This window comes from Podarcis pityusensis (genome assembly GCF_964106645.2).
Source record: "Podarcis pityusensis genome assembly, chromosome: 11".
NCBI classification, from domain to species: domain Eukaryota; kingdom Metazoa; phylum Chordata; class Lepidosauria; order Squamata; family Lacertidae; genus Podarcis; species Podarcis pityusensis.
In genome coordinates this window covers 22,053,708-22,075,195 of record NC_138036.1, presented here as the reverse complement: position 1 = coordinate 22,075,195, position 21,488 = coordinate 22,053,708, and the positions used below count along the sequence as shown (strand labels likewise).

Sequence of the window (21,488 nt, the reverse complement as noted above, 5' to 3'; positions counted from 1 at the left end):
CTTCACAGTACCATAATTTGGTGTCACCCAAATTAGTTTTTGAACAAAGTATTTCACTCACTGCATCATTGACTTAAGGAATGCAATGTTGCAAGATGCCTTGATGGCTCCCTGTGTAGAGGCCTTTAAAAGGGGGGAGGTAGGCCAATCTATGAAATACAGTCCGATGAGTGGCAAAATGGAAACTTCATATGGAATGTTTCTCTGAATAGCGTATGCTGCCATCAGCAAGAAGGGGTAGCTGCTTTTGTGCTTTTGTGGTGGTCTTCACAAAGGCATCTCACTGGCCACTGTCAGAAACAGGATGCTGGACTTGATCCAACTGTTCTCCATGTTCTCATCATCGGAGCATTCTGTGCTTGTTGACAACCTCATGTGACTAAAGAGGTCTAGAAATTACATTCCTTTAGATTGGGGTTAGGTACACTGGAGCTGGACACTCCATTCCTACCCCCCTTTTAACCAGAGCCCTGAAGCTGGAATAAGTCACAAAATAGCCAGTTAAGGAAAGTAGAGGCAGGGCCTTTAGGAAAGGTTCATTATTGTATAAGCTTTCCATTTTTCAGCCACCAGTCACTTCTATCCCTGCATTAAAGCACTGAGTTTTCTGCTGTGGGCTCACTGATTTGCAGGTAGTACTAGTCTCCCTCTGAAAACAGATCACCCAAGAGAGGGAGAGGACACAGACTATAAGCAGTTTCAATATTTGCAATAAATATGGTCAAGATCAAACATATAAGAGAACCTTCAAGACAGAAATCATGTGCCCATTTTGCAGGTGGGGTATTCTGAGAGAGAACTTGACCCACCATGCTAGTGAATCCATGGCAAGAGACTCAAGCATAACCCACCCCAAAAGCTGGGCATAAGCAAAGAGCATAAGGGGCAGAAGACATGCATGGACACCTTAAAGGTAGGGCAAGAAAGTTCTGGAGGAACCTGCTGCCACTCAGCTTAAGGGTCTGAGACTGAGCAGCTGCTGTTGCTTCTCTTGCCTTTCCCATCAACTTAGTTTAGTATTTTTCTTCAATCAGGGTTAGCTAAGGGGAGAGTCACAAGCTCACACCATGCCATAATGTGCCAGTGAGCATATTAACATTGTGAATTCTGGGGTAGCCACAAGTTTCTGGGCTTCCTCTTCAGTCTACCGCTTCATGCCAGTGCATCATGATCAGTTCCTAATCCAGTGAAAAACAGAGTGCCTACCTAATGCTGGCCTGAAAATGCTGCTAAGCAGCTTCTTCTGCTTTGGTCATCACCAGAAGTTGAGAGACCAAAGAACAAAGGCCAGCTGGCTTCTCATTGCCCAATTCAAATACTGCGTGCCACTGCTCAACCCAGCGCATCAGTAAGGGCTACAATGGTGCACAGTGAACACTAGTCCTTGTTTCTCATCACTTTGAGTGTCGTAGTCAGAGCTGAGTGCAGCCCAGACTGCTGTAGCCAGCCTGACACAGATTGTCAGGCAATCAGCCATTCGTGATCAATCTTCTGCCTATCTCTACTTTAATTCTGTCTGTATAGCAAAGTCCCATTTGAATGGGGATGTATGTCATTAACTTTAGGTCTGGGCAAAAAACACATGGAAATTTTAATTATTCCCTGCTCCTCTGAGAGCTTTAATTGCTGAACCAGTGCTGCCGACACAATATGAACTAGCGCAAATGTATTACAGTGGTACCTTGGTTCTCAAACTTAATCCGTACTGGAAGTCCGTTCCAAAACCAAAGCGTTCCAAAACCAAGGTGCGCTTTCCCATAGAAAGGAATGCAAAATGGATTAATCTGTTCCAGACTTTTAAAAATAACCCCTAAAACAGCAATTTAATATGAATTTTACTATCTAATGAGACCATTGATCCATAAAATAAAAGTAATAAACAATGTATTGCAGTCACACAGTCAATCAATCAGTAGCTGAACTGGGTTCCACACAGTCACAAAAACAAAAACAAAAAAAACGCAGAAACAAAAAATGCAACATAAATAGCAAAAACAGACAGACCTCAGTGTAACACTCAAAACGGAAGGGTGACACTCAAAGCAGAGCATGTTTGGCTTCTGAAAAAAGTTTGCAAACCAGAACACTTCTGGGTTTGCAGTGTTTGGGTTCCAAGTTGTTTGTACCAAGGCGTTTGAGAACCAAGGTACCACTGTATATTATTACATTGTTTGAATTGGCTGGAATTTTGCATATGGATAAGATCATAATCAAAGCACAGTATTTAAGAAGGAGCAGTGAACTTTTCTTACATTTTTAATCCGTAGTTGGTGATTGGCATATATTAAATTGTAGTTATTCACCACTGACATATATTAAATGGGAGTTGTTCAGCATTGACACCGCACTGACCCCAGCAAAAATATTTATTTGTTTGAAGTATCTCTAGGTTGCTCTTTGAGGAAAGGGAGCCCTCCTAAAGCAGCTTCTAAATAGAAAACTACAATACATCATTTCAACAAAACAATAACTTAAAGGAGCATTTTAAATATTTCACAATTCAGTCTTAGAAATGTATATTACTTGAACCATTCAAGAAATAGTTAGAACCAGCAATGGTATAGCTATTACAGAATAACAAAATTGGACATTTCCATCAAACATGTCTCTGTTAAAAGCAGCTTCGAAACAAGGCCTGTTTAAAAGCCATACAATATGAAGCAAAGGAAATACCTGTTGGAAGATAGTTCTACAGGCAGGAGGCAACCACTGAGAAGCCCCTGCTTCTTGTGCTCATCATTTAAAAGACATTTCTGTACTGTTTCGGCTAGCAAATACAGTAAGAACAATTTTGTGGCTGTGTACATCCAGCTTTGAAGATATTAAGAACTAGTGTGATCCAATGATTAGATACTGAATATATACCAAAAAGACCTGGTTTCAGATCTTTCCTCTGCTATACTTTTCTTGAGTAGCTTTGGCTAGCTTTCACCACTTTGTCTTAGAGTAAGAAAGAAGATCGCTTAACCACACAATAACATTTGTGTGCGTGTTTTTTAACCCTCAGTTTCTCACTTTTTAAGAGCTTGATTTAAAATGCATAAGTTGTGAGAATAAAACAAGATGCAAACTTTATAGAACTGTGAACTTTTTAGTAAACTTTTGCACCATTGCTTGCAATATCCCACAAAATATTAGGAGCCTAGAGTTCATGTGAGGTTCGCAGGCTCTTATTCACTTGTGATTCCTGCTTGTCCTGGGTAACTGGCGTACTGCTGGAATGTAGTAGCAACAACAGTGTTAACTTCTTTAAATTTGTCAACATTTCCCTAGTTCAGTAACTTGAGGAACACACTACATTACGATGATTCTCCGGTTAGGTTTATCTCAGGCGTGACTTTAAAGGTAATGATACTGAGCAGTAGATGGCGATGTTGTTCTGCTGTGCTGAAGCTTCTGTAACGTTCAGCCCTGACTTTAAACCCCGCATCCTATTCTTTGCTTCTACTTAGACATAGTTTGGGTTTTATTGAGATCCAAGACCTGGTTATTCAGGAACTGACTTTACGCCACATTTTCTTTCAATATGCTGTGCTATACCTGCATTTGAGACTTTTGACACATAATCCACATGCAGGACTAAACTTTAGGTCTTTGTAAACTATGCTGTTTATTAAATTTCATGAATCAAAATGGGTTTCTCCTCGCTGTTTTCTTCCCACTCCCTTTTATGGGTGTATGCTTAATGTCAGTTGATAGCAGCACATGGGGAATTTAAAGAGAAGTTGTTTACAATATGGTTAGAATATGTGTAGGAGAAAATACTAAAACAACTTGTTTGCACAAGTTATGACTGGTTATGAATTATGATTTCAGACATATTTTTCTAATAGCGTGAACAAACATTGGTATTACAGTAGGTTTACTTGCATTTGGAAACAGAAAACAAGGAAACAAAAATCCTAGCAATACTCAGTAGCTTTACTATTTTATTGGATTTCAAGAATAGTTTTTCAGATGATGAAATTATAGTGCATTAAACTTCAGCTGGCTTAGAACAGTGGTTCCTACTTTCTCCACAGCAGACCTTTTTAAAATTGCCAAGGGTCTTTATGGACCAGTTAATGATTATTCTGCCTGTTGTTGCAATTGTAATGTACTGTGCTAATGCTGTATAGTTTGTATTTTTTATAAACACACAGTGGACCACTTAAATTAAGCTTATATCTCACTAGTGGTTCATGGACCACAGTTTGGAAACCCCAGGTTTAGAAATAACTGTATATAGGTGAGGATATTTTACTGTTGATTTAGAATAGTCAAGACATTTTTAAAAGCTTCTTGGACTGATTCACTGTGCGGGATATTGCAGTAATGAAATCTTACTTCTGCATAGTATCGTGAAAGTAATAGCTAAATATTAACCTTAACACAAGTTTGATACAACATACAGAATGAAACAATTCAATTGAGACATTTCTGGCATAAAACACCATATTCATCCCTTTACTTTAATAAATAACCAGTGTAACTACCCTTGTGTGATGCACTGTACATGTTAAATGGTACTCATGAGTTTTGGGACTAAGTTCTACTGCAAACTGAACTACACTCCTGTAGTGACAAATGATGATAATTCTGGCCACATGCTTTCTTTGCTGTATTAAATTGCAATATACTTTGCTTTTTATGTTCGAAGTAGAAATTGGTATTGACAATACTGGTGGCTCAGGCCAGAATCCAAAGAATTTAGAATTAGTTTGTTGAATCCAGTGGATCTTGAGGCCTTTGCCACATGGCAAACCAGGAGAAATTTCAAAAGCTATATGTGATATGTAAGAGATTCAGAAATGCGCAGAAAACAATGCCAAATTCCTCTAGCCTACCACAATATGCTTTTTTTTTTAAAAAAAAGAAAATTCTACATTGTGCATTAGATCCTCCCCACAGCATTTGAACAGTATTACTGCTACACTTGCACATCATTTGCTAGCTCCCAAAGAAGCATTTTATCTCACATCCTTGAACTATGTGTGTCTTCACTGAACAAGCATAATTTGTCTGTTCCTCTTGAAACTCTTCTCTGAGATTAAATATGCAAAATCAGCATAGTAGGGAACAACTGTCTGGAGGAAAAGGCCATCTCATCCTAGAAATTACCTGTTAGAATCTTGTTGATGAACTGAAATAGTCAGGGCAACGGTCTTCCGAAAAGTATGGTCCGAATATGTCTTGCAGTAATACAGACACACCATTCAAGTTGGAGGGAAGATTTTATTTTATTTGGGGGTGGGGGTGGGAATGAAATTGCCTCTGCAGCCAGACTTGCTCTTTACATTTGTAATACTTAAACAAGTTCAATAGGGGGCCCTTGATACTTTGATCTAATGCCACAGTACACTTTTTAATGAGAGAAGTTTGGAATATTGTTGTAATACAGAGCAATCTAACAGCTTATTGTAATAAACAGAAAAGTTACACCTAGGAGACCCTTCTTCTCTTTCTGTGTGCTTGGTCTGAAACAGGTAATTACGAAAGGCCTCGGATCAGTTTTGTAAAGGCGGCTCCCTGATGAGTGCCATGACTGAAGTGTGACATGAGCCTTTTCCAATACAATGGGTGGCCTAACATTCCTTTAGAAGGCCAAGCTCATTAAATATTCTGTTCTCTCTCTCTCTCTCTCTCTCTCTCTCTCTCTCTCTCTCTTTTCCACCCCCGCCTTTCCCTCTTCATGCACTTAGCTTGAGTCTGAGCGAAGTCTGAGGTTTCTCTGCTGAGGACTTAGCAAAATTGCTTAGAGTTCTCAGATTGAATTTTTTATGTGTATGACTTCATGATGGCATTAGCATGCGCTTTGATCCATGTGTGAATGGCACTGGGTCGGCTCTTATTGCCATATCCAGATGGTGTTACGGGGAACAAACAGTTGTGTTTTAGGATTTCTCAATAGACTGTCTAGACTGGCTTTGTAGCAGACAGATACAGCCACCCATCAAATTAGCGTTTGTCAGATTTATGGTAATGGTTCACCAAAGCCTTCCTGTCACTGACATTAAGATTTACGCTGCCAAGTTATTTTGTTTTCTACAAGATATAGGGAGCCTAATTTATTTACAGAGCCCCCACCCCTTCCCAAACTCAGATTCAATAGGAACCACTTTCAGATGGATGGTTCGTGTTTTAGAAATTATTAAAAATCAGTGACTTGCAGCTGGATGGACTGAGGAAACCTTTTATTTCCCCTTTCAGATAAGACGGATGTGTGTTCTTTTAGTCAGTGTGTCCCATATGCTGCTTTTAGAAAGAAAAACATGTATGTGGATTACTGCGGCTAGAGTTTGGACTTTCATGTTACACTGAAGTAACATGAGCTGCTCCCTGTACACAGTGGGAATAACCTTTTGACAGGCACTATGTCCATTCTCAGTGGAAATGTTTTTCCAAGTCTGGCCAGAGTGCCTTTGATCATACCACCTCAAATGTAGGGGTCATAGCTACTATGCAAGGCAAGAACCATTAGCTGTTGACCAGAGCAAAAGATAAATGGGAGAGTAGGGAGTCTTTGGGCCGTGGGGGCGGGAGTGGTTGATGTGTGTGGGGAGAGAGATTTAAATGGAAACAAAACTCTCTGGGACTATCATTCCTTCCTGCTAGAAAATCAGGAGTAGATAAGTGTGGTTTTTTTTTTTTTTTTTAATGGCTTGTATGACTGTTTGAGAATTCTGTTCACACCAACACTGCAGGCTACTTTTATTTTTCCAGGTGACAAAGAAAGGGACTGGCTGTTGTTTTAATCCAAATATGTAATAGTAGATGGTGGATGTATCACTCTTCTCACTTTTTAAAGCACATTTAGCTTTTTTTTTTATGGAGACTACAATTTTGGAAGTATCTTTTCCTAGTTTCTCCAGTCACTGTAGTGTAAAACAGTGGAATTATTTTTTGTATTTTTCTCCCACGTAGCAATATGAAACAGAAAATTATACTTTATACAGAAAAGTATTGGTTTATACATGGTGTTCATTGTTTATGAAATTACGTGAAATTACAAAGGCGTTTTCCCCTATTCTCCCATGTAGTGGATACATTTTAAAGGTGACTTCTGATCGCAGGACACAGTATTCAGATGCTGATGAAACATACTCCCAATCCATACCTTGTGGAGAGAGGAAAAAAAGCGTGGAAACTCAGATTTTGTCACTGGCAACAAGGTTTCACTTGCCTTATGCACCTGCTTCTTACAGTGGCTTCTAGTACACCAAACCTGGTCAGTGAACTCTCTCATTTCTTGTGCAGCCATTGGCAAAACAAGCTAAATAAATAGTTCTCCAGAACCTGCAAGCAGATATGGACACCACCGTGTTTCCATGTGGTAGTTATGTTTTTTGCACTGTCCAGTTGCAGTACCACATAGAACAAAACAGTCAGGAGACCACCAGGAGCTACAAAGAGTCGGTGGAAAAAGGAAGGCTGGGTAATACAGGCAGTAATACAAATTGTGTAAAAGTATTCAGGTAGTACACCTGAAATGCTACACTACTTCCAGAACTTATTTTCCGTTTGTTACAATAATAAACAACTATGCGGTTACTGAGCATGAGATTGGTGCAATTTGACTTTACGGTAAAGAGGAGAAAGGAGAACAAATTTGGAGGCCTGCTTGCTTTCAAAAATGTGCACAAATGGCTTTTTAAAAAAAGAAAGCTGATGAGAACATGGGGAGAACTCAACTTTTAAGATCTGAAAACTGAGAAACCATGATTGACAGCTTCAGTTATGGTTCCATGTTGAAGAATAGATAAAGTTAAGGAAACTGGTTTGAACCAAGAAATGGGCTGAGAATGTGCTGTGTTCTTTGTAGGAAAAGAACGACTTGCAGAAGTAGAAACAAGAACTACTAACAAAATACAGTTAGCAGAATGGCAGTTGCCTTGCCCTTTCAACACAATTGAAAATAGTATTACTATAGTAATTAGAAGATTGAAAACTTCATGGTGTTAAGCCTTACAAGAGATTGGATGAAGTCCAGAGCTAGTTAAAGATGTGTAATGTGTTTATATCTGTAAGTTGAGTGCTTATGGCCCATTGATTTCAGGGAAATTTAGGCTTCTTTGACTTTTCCGTTGCTGGTACCCACCATGTTCTTGTAAACAGAAAAGATAACTCAAAAAGGCTGGAGTGAAAAAGGTACTTGAAGAACATTCTTAAAATGACTTTAATTTATTGCTTTTCAATCATCTCCTAAAAACAGTTTCCTTGTTTTGCACCTGCTTCTGATTATTGTAATATTTTGGACCCTGCTTCTGGCACTATTCATAGCTCTGAAGCACAAGTATAAGCAAGAGGTAGGTAAAAAGGTAGCATCTAGACATGAAAAAACACATATACTGCTATCCTCATCAGAAAGCTGGTATTGTACACTTGGTGGCAAACCAGAGTGGGTTGTTGCAAAATGTGTGTAGCAACCCTGAATGAATGAATGAACGAATGAATGAATGAATAAAATTTTCTGAATATCATGATCTTCAGAGGCCATGCTTTGGGTGCACCTCCCTGCTTTTGGAGGGGGACACAATTAGAGACGGGAAAACGAGGCCTTGCTTTGGTACCCCAACTTTGGAATGCTGTCCCTAGGAAATGGCATTTTGAAACCAGGTGAATACTTTAAAAAAAATTATCTCAGGCCTTTTAAATATTTTTGCTTTTTAATTTTTCTTTTTTACTCATTTGGTCTGGTGAGATTCCACTTTTGTGCTGCTGCTTTTAACTGATTGTATTGTTTTGTTTTAAATATTTGCAAATTGTCCTGGAAGTCTTCAGACTGAAGGGTGGGATATTAAGTGCAGTGAGTAAATAAATAGCCTTGGTCTGTACAAGGAAGTTGTACAACTTCAAATGAAAGCTTTTGGGAGGCTGTTTATTTAAAATGAACTGAACAACGGCTTATCTAAACTCTGCTTGCAAATATAATAGTACATTGCATACAGAATTCGCAGGACTGAAGCCTCATTCTTGCATTTTAATAGTTTTAAACTATCATCAGGATGTCTCTTCACCCTAATCTGGACATGTCAGGTTAAGTAAAACATAGGTTTTATGACTGCCTATAATTTAATTTGGCAGGGCATAATATCTATTTTGCTCATTAGCACCCCCAAACCAATAATATAAAGCTAAATAAAAATAAAAAGGGTAGAATAAACTTTGTGCATCTGTTTCTTTGTATTTTTATAGTCCTGCATTGAACAAGATGTCTAGTCTTCTGTAGCCGCATATGATGTGGTACTTGTCTGGCTTTTAGATAACAAACGAAAGAACAGTGCCCTTTAGAAAACGACAACGTCCTGTTCCTTTCATTTACTTGTCCTAGACGTATTGGAGCTCTTGCTCTATTGCAGAGGGCACCGTGATCTGTTTTCTAAAGCCCATGCCTTTGGCAAATTGTTGTTTTTCTGCAGTCAACATACAATAGTAATCTTAATGCGCAGCACTGTGTGTGAATAAGCAAATATAAAAAACCCCAGGCTCAAGACTGTAAAAATATTGTGTGTTTTTCTAAAGACCAAGACAACAGAAAGGGCTAGTCACTGAAGTGGATAGCGGCTGTAATAGAGCGGAAAACTGGGGTCTCCTCAAAGAAGGAAGTGCTAGGATACACATGCTTTGTAACAACATTGTCTGGCTCAGTTTCTCATAAGGGTTTTTTATTATTAACAATCTGCCCTATTGTGGACAATAGCTGTGAAACAGTCTTCTGAAATTTCAGCTCTTTCCTAATTAAGGAGAGGAATATTACAGGCACAGGAAACCTTTATTCCACCTGCAAAATTCTTGTTGGAAGACACTGGTGCAGTTAAGTAATTTTAGATTGTGCACTTCCTGGTGATATGCTGCCCACCTTTTAAATGGGGATGTGTATCACTTCACTTCTGTGTTTGGGAGCCCTCCTGCTCATTTTGTAGACTGGGGCCCTAGACCTGTGCCCCAGGATCCTGTAACTACATCACTGTTTGAAGAACAGGTTTAGAGTTGTGTTTAGGGCTACTGTTGAAAATCCTTAATTTATATCCTAAAAAATATATATCTTTAAACCAACCTATTATTCAGGTAGCTTCATACATCAGACGTTTCTAGCTTTACATCAAACCTGGTTGTATATATTATTTGCTAGAGTTTGCCACGTACATTTAAGAAAAAAGCCATCTCCTTCCATTTCTTGTGCAATAAAAACTTTGGAATAGCAGCATATAATATATGATGGAAAAGTCAAAAGATAACTCATCACCAACCTGGAGAAAGTTTATTTGTAGTCTTTGAAAACTGTTAATGTCGTGTGGAATCTCTCTCTTGTTTGGCTTTAGGAATCTCACTTGTGACTCAAAATTTACAGGACGAAAACACAGCATTATGCTGTACAGATTGGTGAATTGGATTAGAACTCAGTTCACATCACACATTCAGAGTTGGCATGGTATTTGCAGGGTTCCGTGTTCCTGCAGAAAGATTTGTATGTTTTTCTACCTACTTTGAAAAAGTCAATTTATCCCAGTTTTAGGCTCTCCCCCCCCATATATGTCTCATATCTGTGGAAGCCATAAAACTGGCACAAATGGTAAGATGTGTAGTTTATGTACTGAGCAGTCAACATGTAACAGTCAATAGACATTTTGCATGTGTTAGAGACAAATACAACTGAAGAATCTTGACACATTGAAACTAGATCTCACCAACTAGTCAATGGAGTGTCATCTCTACAATCATTTCAGAGTTGTATTTACAGACACTTGGCAGAACTAAGAGGAGGTTCTGGTCTTATTCTAATTCATTTTGAGAAATCTTTTCTTTATGGCCTTCTTCTACACTTGCTTTTTTCTTTGCCATATCCTCATTGGAGACTGGGTCTTAATGATGGTCCTGACATGGGTGTCAGTAACAAAATAAATGTATGTGCTCTACCATTTATGAAGGGCACTAATAATAATAATTGCTACTTTCCCTTCAAGACATGCAAACAGAGACCTAATCCTTCCTCATTGTCTGTTCACATGTGCTTTAGACATGTGCATTGTACTGGGGTATCTGCAGTTCTCAAGCTCTTCGCAGCTGCAAAGGGAAAAAGAGGGAGGGTGTGCATGTGGCACTGGCTTCCCTTGCCTTAGATGGTGCAGACTCTTGTGCTGGCCCTGCAAATGATGAAATATTATCATTATTCCAGAAAACAGTATCCTGATAGGCAACTAGTTATGTTTAAGGAGTACTATGGCAAAGCACCTGGGGGTGAAAGGCCAGAACCCCACTTCTTGCCCTCTCCTGTCTCAGTGAGATGCCTCTCATTCACATCCTCTCTTTGTCTTCTAGATTGATACATTTAATTCTAGATTAATACATTTAATAAGTAGTGTGGTGTAGTGGTTAAGAGCGGTGGACTCGTAATCTGGTGAACTGGGTTCGCTTCCCTGCTCCTCCACATGCAGCTGCTGGGTGACCTTGGGCTAGTCATACTTCTCTGAAGTCTCTCAGCCTCACTCACCTCACAGAGTGTTTGTTGTGGGGGAGGAAGGGAAAGGAGATTGTGAGCCGCTTTGAGACTCCTTTGGGTAGTGATAAAGCGGGATATCAAATCCAAACTCCTCCTCCTCCTCCTCCTTCTAAATTAATAATTTTTTTCTTCTAGATTAATAACAATCTTGCAGGGGACTATACCTTAAATAATGTAGCAAATATCCCCTTTTTCTAAATTGGTACCAGTTCTTGGCAATTGAGGTGCCCCGGCAGGTGTTTGGTGATTACAGGACAAACATTGTTGGGGTAGATTAAGGAGTTAAATAGCATTGACACTCAGGCTCTTCCTTAACCCATACTGAAAGAATGCCACAATTTCTTAGGCTGATTCGCACATGATAGTGGCTACATGAAATGTTTGTGTGAGTATGAAATTGGTGCTTGGCTCCTGTCTTGGCTATGCTCACAAGAAAAGGTTTGAGTGAAATGGAATTTCACAGGCTTGGTGTATAACTGATCCTTTTACAAACAAGTTGGGATGGCAGAGGTGTCTAAATTAGTTTTAAAATACAGTTAGTAGCCCTTTAAATGTTATTCAAATGCTTGGTTCTATGGTCCTATGGTTGGTTGCCATGCTTCTGTCTCGGGAGACAATGGAAGAGTGAGTGTTCAAATTAATGCTTGTTTAGTTGGTTGTAGTTGGCAGTTGTAGAATATTTATCAATACATCTATGGTACTCACAAAACAGAGCTCAGTTAGCCAAGCTTGTAGCATACTTTATTCATGAATCATATTGAAGAAGCTTTTTTAGCTTAGTTGAAGATCTGTAAAAGGATGGCTTTTAGCACAGCTTTGTGCTCCAGGCTATTGTTGAATAATCTGCGCCCATCTTTCATTTTAACAGGAAATGACAAGGGGAGCTGTTTCCTCAGCTTCTCCATATTTATATTCCTCATTGGTTTCTTGTGTTTTTCCATCAGTGGTTTGTTTTCTCTCTCTTCAGTCTAAGTAATGTTGTCTCTAATGTTGCTAGTTTTGCTTGCTTCTATCTTCTCCTGAGTTTTCATTACAAGAGCTTTTGAGAACCTGTAATTGGTAATCTGGGATTTAGGGAGTATGGTAGTTTGTGTGGGATGAGGTAGCATTTAATGGTTTGTGCAACTTTCCCAGGATTCATTGCCCAATTTCTTAATACTTCAGAAAAAAAGAGGCATCAACCAGCCCAGCCCATGTCCCTACTTACTGAAACCATTTTCTATAACAGGTAGGGAATGTGGGAACAGACCACATCCAGCCCTAGGGATGACATTCCTGATTTAATGAGCTATCAAAGGATGAAGCACATCATCCACTTACAAATCTAGTGACCCTTCTTCTGCTGTTAATTTGAAATCCTAACCTTCCTTCTCTACGATTGGCTTCTGTGGAGGCAAACACTTGGAATAAGATGGTTCAGAGAGAGCCTATTAGATTGTAGAAATATGAAAACATAGAGCAACAAAATAATAATAGATGGAGGCAGAATTTTAGGTAGGAACTATCTTGTCTGTGTTCTATATTAGACAGTTTTTTCCTACACCCTTCCCCATTGTCTTTCACATTCTTTTGCTCACTTCATGTTGTACTGAAATGATGTTTGAATCCCAAAGTGACCCAGCTGACTCAGATCCTTAGCTAAATCAAAGCCTCTGCCTTACAATAATATAAATCATCCATGGCAAGCTTCCTCTGGCTACATATAGGAAGAATGGGGATAAAATTTGCTAAAATGTGTAACATTTTGTGTATCATATAACAGTGCGGATTTTGTTTGGTACTTGGGAATATTACATGTTAACATGTACTTTGCTAAAGCAAGTGCTGAAGTATAGGGGCTTAATCACCCAAACCTTTTGCAAAGCCATATACCGTACTTTTCCATGTATTAGGTGAAGGTTTTTTACTCCAAAATAAAGTAAAAAAATGGGGGGGGGTCATCTTATACATGGGTAGTGCAGAGGGGGGATGGGTGATTAGTTGCATCCGCGAGTAGGATCTAGCAGTTGGGTGGGTGAATGGTGTCTGCTGCAAGGGCTGCTTTGGATTGGCTTCTGCTTTGTCAATTGTGTGTGTTATTTGTGGATGCGTAAGGGGCTGCTTTGGATTGACTGCCGCTTCTGCAGTTTGGCTTGTTAGCGTTTGCCAGTTGGGTGAGTGATCTTTGTCGTTCCCCACCAATAATTGCTCAACAACCATGGGCATCCCCCCCCAAAAAAGCTCAACAACTCTGGTCAATTCTCCCCCAAAAGAGCTCAACAACTTTGGGCCATTCCCCCCCATTCCCTTTAATTTTAGTCCCCCCAAATAGGGGGTGTCTTATACGCGGGGGGGCGGGGGGGCGTCTTATACACGGAAAAGTACGGTAAATTACCTTATTTTTAGTGAGATGCCATTTAATATAATGATGATAAGTATAATTCTGCCACATACCTTGCAGCAGGGGCTTGAGCCCACTGTACGCTACCTATCACACACACTTCTAATAAATGTTTTGGGGGATGAAATGTAAAAATAAATAATACATGTTTCATTATACAGACTAATTACCAATATAAAGAAAGGAGAACCATTGAAGAGCCTTGCTGGACCAGGCCAAGAACCCATCTAACCTAGCATTCTGTTTAGTCAGTAGCCAACCAGATGCTTATGGGAGGTCCGCAATAGCCCTCTTCTACTTATGTTAATTTCAGTCGATTGACTCTGAGCTGAACTTAGTTGGATACAACCCATGATCTGTAACGTGGGAAGTAATCTTCAGCTTTGTTCACCAGCTGACAGGTTGTATGAAGCTCTGTTCTAATGGCAAGGCCCTGCTCTATATAATGAATCTAGGTAACAAGTTGAGGCGTTTAAAAAAATGCAGTTTATTGTCCCGTAGCTATATTTACTGTCTGGTTCTAACTACAATAACAAATCAACTGTAGTGATTAAGCTAAGAAATACTGTGTTGTATAAACACAGGTGCAGATCTGTTAAATATGAAGGTACAACCTTTATATAACTGCATGTTTAATGTTCAGAATCTTTTCTCTAAAGCACTATAAACTCCAGCAGCAGGTTCTTGAGGTATTCTTACCACCTTTGGGTCCTGATGTGTTAAGAATTTATTTGCCTTTTGAAATCTATAAAAAAAAATTCGACATAGTCTTAGAAGGCAAAATAATAAGTCCCATAGGAAAAATGAGGTTTCGTTTTTCAGATGACCAATGGCTTTTAAGATATTGCAAAGGAATAATACATACAAGTATATTGCTATTAATATAGTAATCTTTTTTTGAAAAAAATAGGTTTTTATTGAAAAGTGGAAAATGATATATATTTTTAAGAAATAAAACTATATACTGAAGCCGCCGAAGCATGGTAGGGAGAATACCATATCAGTACATCACTGGAATGGTGCTGAATTATACAAAACAACAACAACTATGCCATAAATATATCTGACCACATCTATCTATCTATCTATCTATCTATCATCTCAGGAAACTTTTAACCAATTGCTGATTATCAGAAATAATAGAATGCCAGTCATCTATAAATGAGTCTGAGTCACCTTGCCCATTATAGGCACAAATTTGTTTTGTTAATGTGGTCATTAGTGCAAGGGATCATATTTTTCTATATTACCGTTCTGCTGTGGAAGAGTCTTCACTCTTGCACTGGTGTTCTTGCTACCAGCAAAGGAAAGTTAGGGCTCTGAACTTCGTCTCACAATATTTAATATCACTGATTTAGCTGTAGGTACAAAATTATGCATAAATGTAACTTAAGCAAAGTTTTGCCTCCAGGACCTGGTGATAGTATGGAATGAACCTTCAACTAGTCCCCTTAAGTTTTAACACTGTTGTTGTTGTTGTTTAGTCGTTTAGTTGTGTCCGACTCTTCGTGACCCCGTGGACTAGAGCACGCCCGGCACTCCTGTCTTTCACTGCCTCCCGCAGTTTGGTCAAACTCATGTTAGTAGCTTTGAGAACACCATCCAACCATCTCGTCCTCGTCGTCCCCTTCTCCTTGTGCCCTCCATCTTTCCCAACATCAGGGTCTTTTCCAGGGAGTCTTCTCTTCTCATGAGATGGCCAAAGTATTGGAGCCTCAGCTTCAGAATATGTCCTTCCAGTGAGCACTCAGGGCTGATTTCCTTAAGAATGGATAGGTTTGATCTTCTTGCAGTCCATGCGACTCTCAGGAGTCTCCTCCAGCACTATAATTCAAAACCATCAATTCTTCGGCGATCAGCCTTCTTTATGGTCCAGCTCTCACTTCCATACATCACTACTGGAGAAACCATAGCTTTAACTACACGGACCTTTGTCGGCAAGGTGATGTCTCTGCTTTTTAATATATCATCTGGAGATTGTATCTTTACAGCAACTTTTATGCTTTCATTGTTTCTTTGTATGATGTAACGTATATCTGAGGTTTAGTATCTTGAATTTAGCATCTTGCCTTTAGTTTCTGTATAAATGGGAAATATGAAGATGGTTGATAGTTATTCTCACTTGAGACAACCATAACAAAAGATTAAAATAGGAGGGAACTAGGTCATTCAAGCCTGTTGTGTGATTTGGCATACTTGAGGAAGGAATTCAAAAGAGGCAAGAAGGGCTTCCTTCATTAAGTTGTTGGCTCTATGAAAGGACATACAGTATAATTTATCAAATGGAGTAGTGCATTTTATGATTAGCTAGTCATGTGATATTGATTGTTAAGTAAATGGATTACTTGTTTTCCTAGTCTAATCAGAAATATGTTGGCTGGGCAACAAGCAATGATCCTAGTCTTCTTTAAAGAGAGTGACATATTTAAGAATGCAGTCTTATGTGTGTAGTGAAATGTAGTGGCTAAAAATCTTTTTGAGAAACATACTGAAATGTACCTGGAACAATTCTTTGAATGCAATGATATGGCAAAAACAGGGTGTGCTTTAGGCCCAATTCATCTGTAGTAATCTTGATTCAACATAGTAATCCCATTGACTTTTACCAAAGTTCTGTTTGTCTTCTTTCTTGGACATTTTTTAAAAAAATTATTAATATTAAAATTGTGTGATATTAAATATTAAATCTTCTTCTTTATGCTTTCCTCAACAGTGTTTTCGAGCACTTTGCTGCAAAGGGCCTCCACCACCACGACCAGAGTATGACTTGGTTTGCATAGGTCTCACTGGCTCTGGCAAGACTAGTCTACTGTCTCAGCTCTGCAGTGAAAATAGAGATAATATAGTATCGACAACAGGTAAGCTAATGCTTTGTGTAACTTCTTAAACTAGATATATCTTTCAAAATTGTGGCAAAACTATTTGGCTTATCTCAAACCAAAGTAAAGTGTGTGTTTAAAGAATGCTTAACATCTTCCATTGGGGTAAATATCTGAATTGTAATTCTGTGCAAATAATATGAAAGTTGCCCATTTGAGTATTTAGTGTCTATCCATTTAGCTGCAGCTTGTTGTGTCCTTTAATAAATAATAATTCAGATGTGAAGCTGTAGTGATCAAGTATATAGGCAGGATATATTTACTGTATACCAGGAGGCCAGATCTTGTTAGACTACAACTGCCATTATCCCAAATTATTGGCTGTGCTGGGAGTCCAGCATTTGGCTTCCTATGCTGTTTATTTTGCATTTCTCAGCATGCCCCTTAAATAACAACTCAAGGATATTATCTACCTATTATATTTGAACTTGCTGTTCGGTGAAACATCTCTATTTCTTTGAATTAAACCTAAAATATGGATGGCCAAACTACACATCATGTGGAATTCAACATCATGCTATTACAAATGTTTCATCTGCACAAGCATATCAGCTTGCCAAGTGAATCGATCCCTGTTCGCCTCCCCCCTCACACTGTTCTGGGGATTCTTCCTTGAAAGCTGATTTCAAGGTCCGCTGGAGGTGTACAGGTGGAGATGGGAGGAAAGCCCCATTGCACAAGCAGAAATCTTTGTGCAGGGCTTTTGTTGATGGGGTTCATTAGGTGTTTTTAATGTGAAAACAGCTGTTTGTTTTTGGGCAATAGTACAAGAGGAGAAGCTCAAAGCCTTTATCTCTCTTCTTTGGTCCCAATTAAATCCTCTCCATTCCAGGTTGTGATAAGCTGTGAAGGGGGAAACCTGAGAACTTTAAGCCTTTAAGCCTTTTAATTTCCCTTCTGGAGTATATAGCAGTGTTTCTTGGGGGGTTACTTGGACTTAGCTCTGCTGTGGTCCTGATCCAGTCATGTATAAGACACTGCTGGTTTTTCAGAAAGAAAGAAAGAAAGAAAGAAAGAAAGAAAGACAGACAGACAGACAGACAGACAGACATGGAGTTCCAACATCATGTGTAGTTTGACCCCAAGACAGATTTCATACTAAAGAAGCCCTTCAGTTAATTAGTAGCTGCTGTAGGAATTTTAGTATATTTTCATATTGTGTTTTAAGAATGCTTATCACTAAAGAAAGCTGATGGCACCCTACTGTCTATATGATCCAGTACAAATGCAGGGGGTGCGGACTGAGTATTGTATATTTTAACCAAGCCTTTAAAATAGGGAGCTTACTTTACACACAGTAGGGTTTGTTTATTCACATTTGCAGAAATTGACTGGGATGGACAAATAAGATGAAACCACTGGACACGCATGCTCATCCATGGAGGGGCTGCAAAATGGATACATAATATGTGTAATATGTTCAGTGTCCTACATATGTACAGTACAGAAAAGTATTGTGCTTATCAGAACATCTTAGACAGTGTTAGAAACTGAGATATGAAAGCTAGGAGCTGAATGGCACCTTAAACCTGGATTATGGCCGCCAAAACGGAATGTCTAGGCACACATTTTTATAACAAGAATACAAAGCTGAAAATGAACAAACTGCAGCTAAAAACTTATATTAATTTTTCACATGGTCTAGTCCGCCTCTGAAGACTCCAAAAGAAAAAGCCATACTTCCCCTGCCTGCCCCCCTAATATTCTTAAGAGGGTCTCTTCTCCAGTCCTCAGAGCTGGAAGTGAGGAGGCAGAAAAAGGTCTACTGTTGTTCCAGCAGTGGCAGTTTTAATCTGAAATCTTAGGCACAGTACTCCTCCCAGAGCTCAGAAGCTGCTTGCATTAATGAAATTCCCCTTCGCAAAATGCGCCTAAAACAATGGAAGTTTTGAACGCTGGAGCTTATGTGTACTGACATATAAATTCTGTCTTTGTTTATTTTGATTTACTTTATTAATGTTGAAAAATCAATATAAATGTTTTGGAGAAGAAGAAAATAGCCTAGGCAGGATTTGAATCTAACCTCTGCATTCTTACTGTTTATTGTGTGAAATGTGCACTGTGGCAGTGAGCAAAAATAAAAATAAAAATACAATTGGTAAGTAATTGATTATGTTGCCTTGTATACTCATACCCAGGAGAAGATGCAACTTTGGATGCATTTGCAAACTAAAGGGATTCACTCAAAACAATTGAAATAAGTAACCAAAGCTGCTTAATTTTAATGATTTCTGGAGGGTTAGGTATGGAAGCACCAGGAGTGGGTCAAATCTATCCCATAGACTCATAGAGTTGGAAGGGACCCCAAGAGTCATCTAGTGTTACTCAGAGCCAGCAGTGAGGTCCCCTACACATCACTGACTACTCTCTCTTTCCATATGGGTAGTAAACTTGTCCTAAAGAAAAACATGACTACTGCAGAGGCCTGTACATGTAGTCTGCACTGCAGCTGAAGGGTTCCAGGGAAACTGGGAAAGCATCACTGTAGACTAGGTCATTTGGCCCTGATCCTAGGTACTGGGTAGCAGGTGAATGGACTAAAGGAATGTGAGGAAGCAGTGTTTACTGGATTGTCCTCCTGCAGATACCTTTTTAGAGAAGTCCAGCTGCTCCAGTTTAAGGAACTGTTCCTACCTCGCCTGGAGCAGCTGTTTCTAGATTGGCACCTTTCCATCCTTTGTCTTCTGCCACACCCTTAACCCACTCACTGCTTCAGGTTTACTGAAATGTATATCCAGTTCTAATCCTAAAAAAACGTTGTGCCCCAGGTGTCTCTGAAAATATGTAACGATAAATTATTTTTGAGTTTGGGAGGCTCTGAATTTTGCATTTAGATATCAGTTTGTACAATTTCTCATTACAGAGAGATTAATTTGATTTCACAGAGTGGTATGAATTGAAAGAATGTAGAGAGATAAACAGAATTGGAAAGCAACTGATAATCTTCCATCAGCCTTTTGAATCCACTGCTGTTGTACCTATTATCTGGATGGAATAAGGATAAACTTTACAATCAGCTAAAATAGAATATGGAAAACAGAATTTGGAAGCGTGTGTCTCCTCTGCTTCCTTTCCAAAAATAAAAAAATGTCCCCAATTCTGTCAAAATTATGCAAAATACTGTTACACTGTTTTATTTTATATAACTATCCTGCTTCTATGATTCATGTTTTGAAGTAATTCTAAATATTTTTGGCAGCAAAATGATTCTCGGAGGAATGGAGGAAAGGGAAGGGCCTGGGATTAGGGAAGGGATTAGGGAGAAGATAACTTTTGAAACCTTGCCCAGGCACTTAAAGATCACAAGAGGTTGAAGGCCCAAAGCAGAGAGGAGTACTACTACTATTAACAAGCATACTGCTTTGGATAGTCTCTGCACTGCAAAAATTACTAACTTTTTTTGTTCTGATTTCAGGTTTTAGCATAAAAGCAGTGCCATTCCAGAATGCCATCTTGAATGTAAAAGAGCTTGGAGGTATAACACTATTAATCAACTGAATATCTGACTGGTAGTTTTCCATTTCTTGGTCTCTCTCTCTTAATGATAATAAATAATACTTTATTTAATACTTAACAAGCACCTGTGACCGCTAGATACTAAGCATAAGCTTAAAGGAGTACAATCTAGAGTGGACATGATGCAGGATGAAAGCAAGGGAAATTCAGAATAGCAGCTGAGGTGCAGAGCTTGCATTTCTACTTTGCAGTGCACAACTCCCATAATTTATGTATCTACTTAAAGGGAGGAATTCAACGTAGCATTATGGCAGTTCTGTCAGCGCAAGCATTTCACCTTGCCAGATGGAACGACCCTCTCCCTCCACCCCCAGCATGCTATTCTGAGGGTTCTCCCAGTCAAAGCGGGGAGGAGGGGGGATTCATGTTGTGCTAGCAGAAGACTTTCTGCTGGCTTCTGCTAGTGGGACTCATTAGTTGAACATGGCCTGCAATAGTGATCTGGCTTTTATTCCTGTCTTATGTCATGTATTGTGCAGAGATGGATTATTGCACCGCTGACACTGGTTCAGAAGTAGGACTAGTAAAGCATTAAAAATAATATCCATACAAATGCTGGGAATGTGGTATCTTGAAAGAGTGTGCACCCTGTGTAAGGAATGATAATTTTTGAAACTTTAGCCAAGACAGATCTCTGAGTAGCAAAAAACCTGAGAACCTCCTAATTCATATGAATGGTATTATCAGTTTAGGCTACTGTATTGAAGTACACATTGAAGAGATAGTTCTTTTTACTTCATTTAACAAAATGCATATACTGCTTGAGTGTAGTAAAACCTATAAGTATTAAAATGACTGATTAAAAACAGTTAAAAACAATAAAAAACACTTAAACATAATTTAAAATAACAGTAAAAAAGATTAAAACATGTCAACACATATGAGTCTGGATAGGCTTAGCTAAACAAAAATGTTTTAAGCACCCCAAAACTGGTACAGTGAAGATGCCTGCCTGATGCCAATAGACAGGGAGTTCCCAAGTGTAGGTGCTACCACACTAAAACTGCAATTTATTACAGCTGCAATTACTTACATCTACTAAGCAGACTCTAGCCAAGATACTAATCCACAATTATTAAATCTCCATACCCTGGTACCTCAGTTGTTGAATGTAATCCATTCTGGAAGACAGTTCGACTTCTGAAATGTTCGACAACTGAGGCGCAAAGGAAGGTTGGCAAAGTCAATGGAGAAAAAAGAAAAAAAACGCAGCGGAAGCTGTTCGACTTCCAAG

At 39.0% G+C, this 21,488-nt stretch overlaps 1 protein-coding gene across 8 annotated transcripts in view; it reads left to right on the top strand.

Moving 5' to 3' along the window:
- Positions 1–21,488, top strand: part of ARL15 (ARF like GTPase 15) — a 246,547-nt gene that overhangs the window by 75,896 nt on the left and 149,163 nt on the right. For 3 of the 8 annotated variants that reach the window (XM_080973152.1, XM_080973151.1, XM_080973154.1), the window contains 2 exons: positions 16,573–16,717; positions 20,154–20,213. In XM_080973152.1, coding sequence (XP_080829278.1) covers positions 16,573–16,717; positions 20,154–20,213 — 205 coding nt within the window. Of the gene's footprint in view, positions 1–7,019; positions 7,208–12,046; positions 12,104–15,441; positions 15,802–16,572; positions 16,718–20,153; positions 20,214–21,488 lie in introns of those variants that run through there. The other 5 variants (XM_080973150.1, XM_080973153.1, XR_013977203.1 and 2 more) reach the window with 5 other exon arrangements.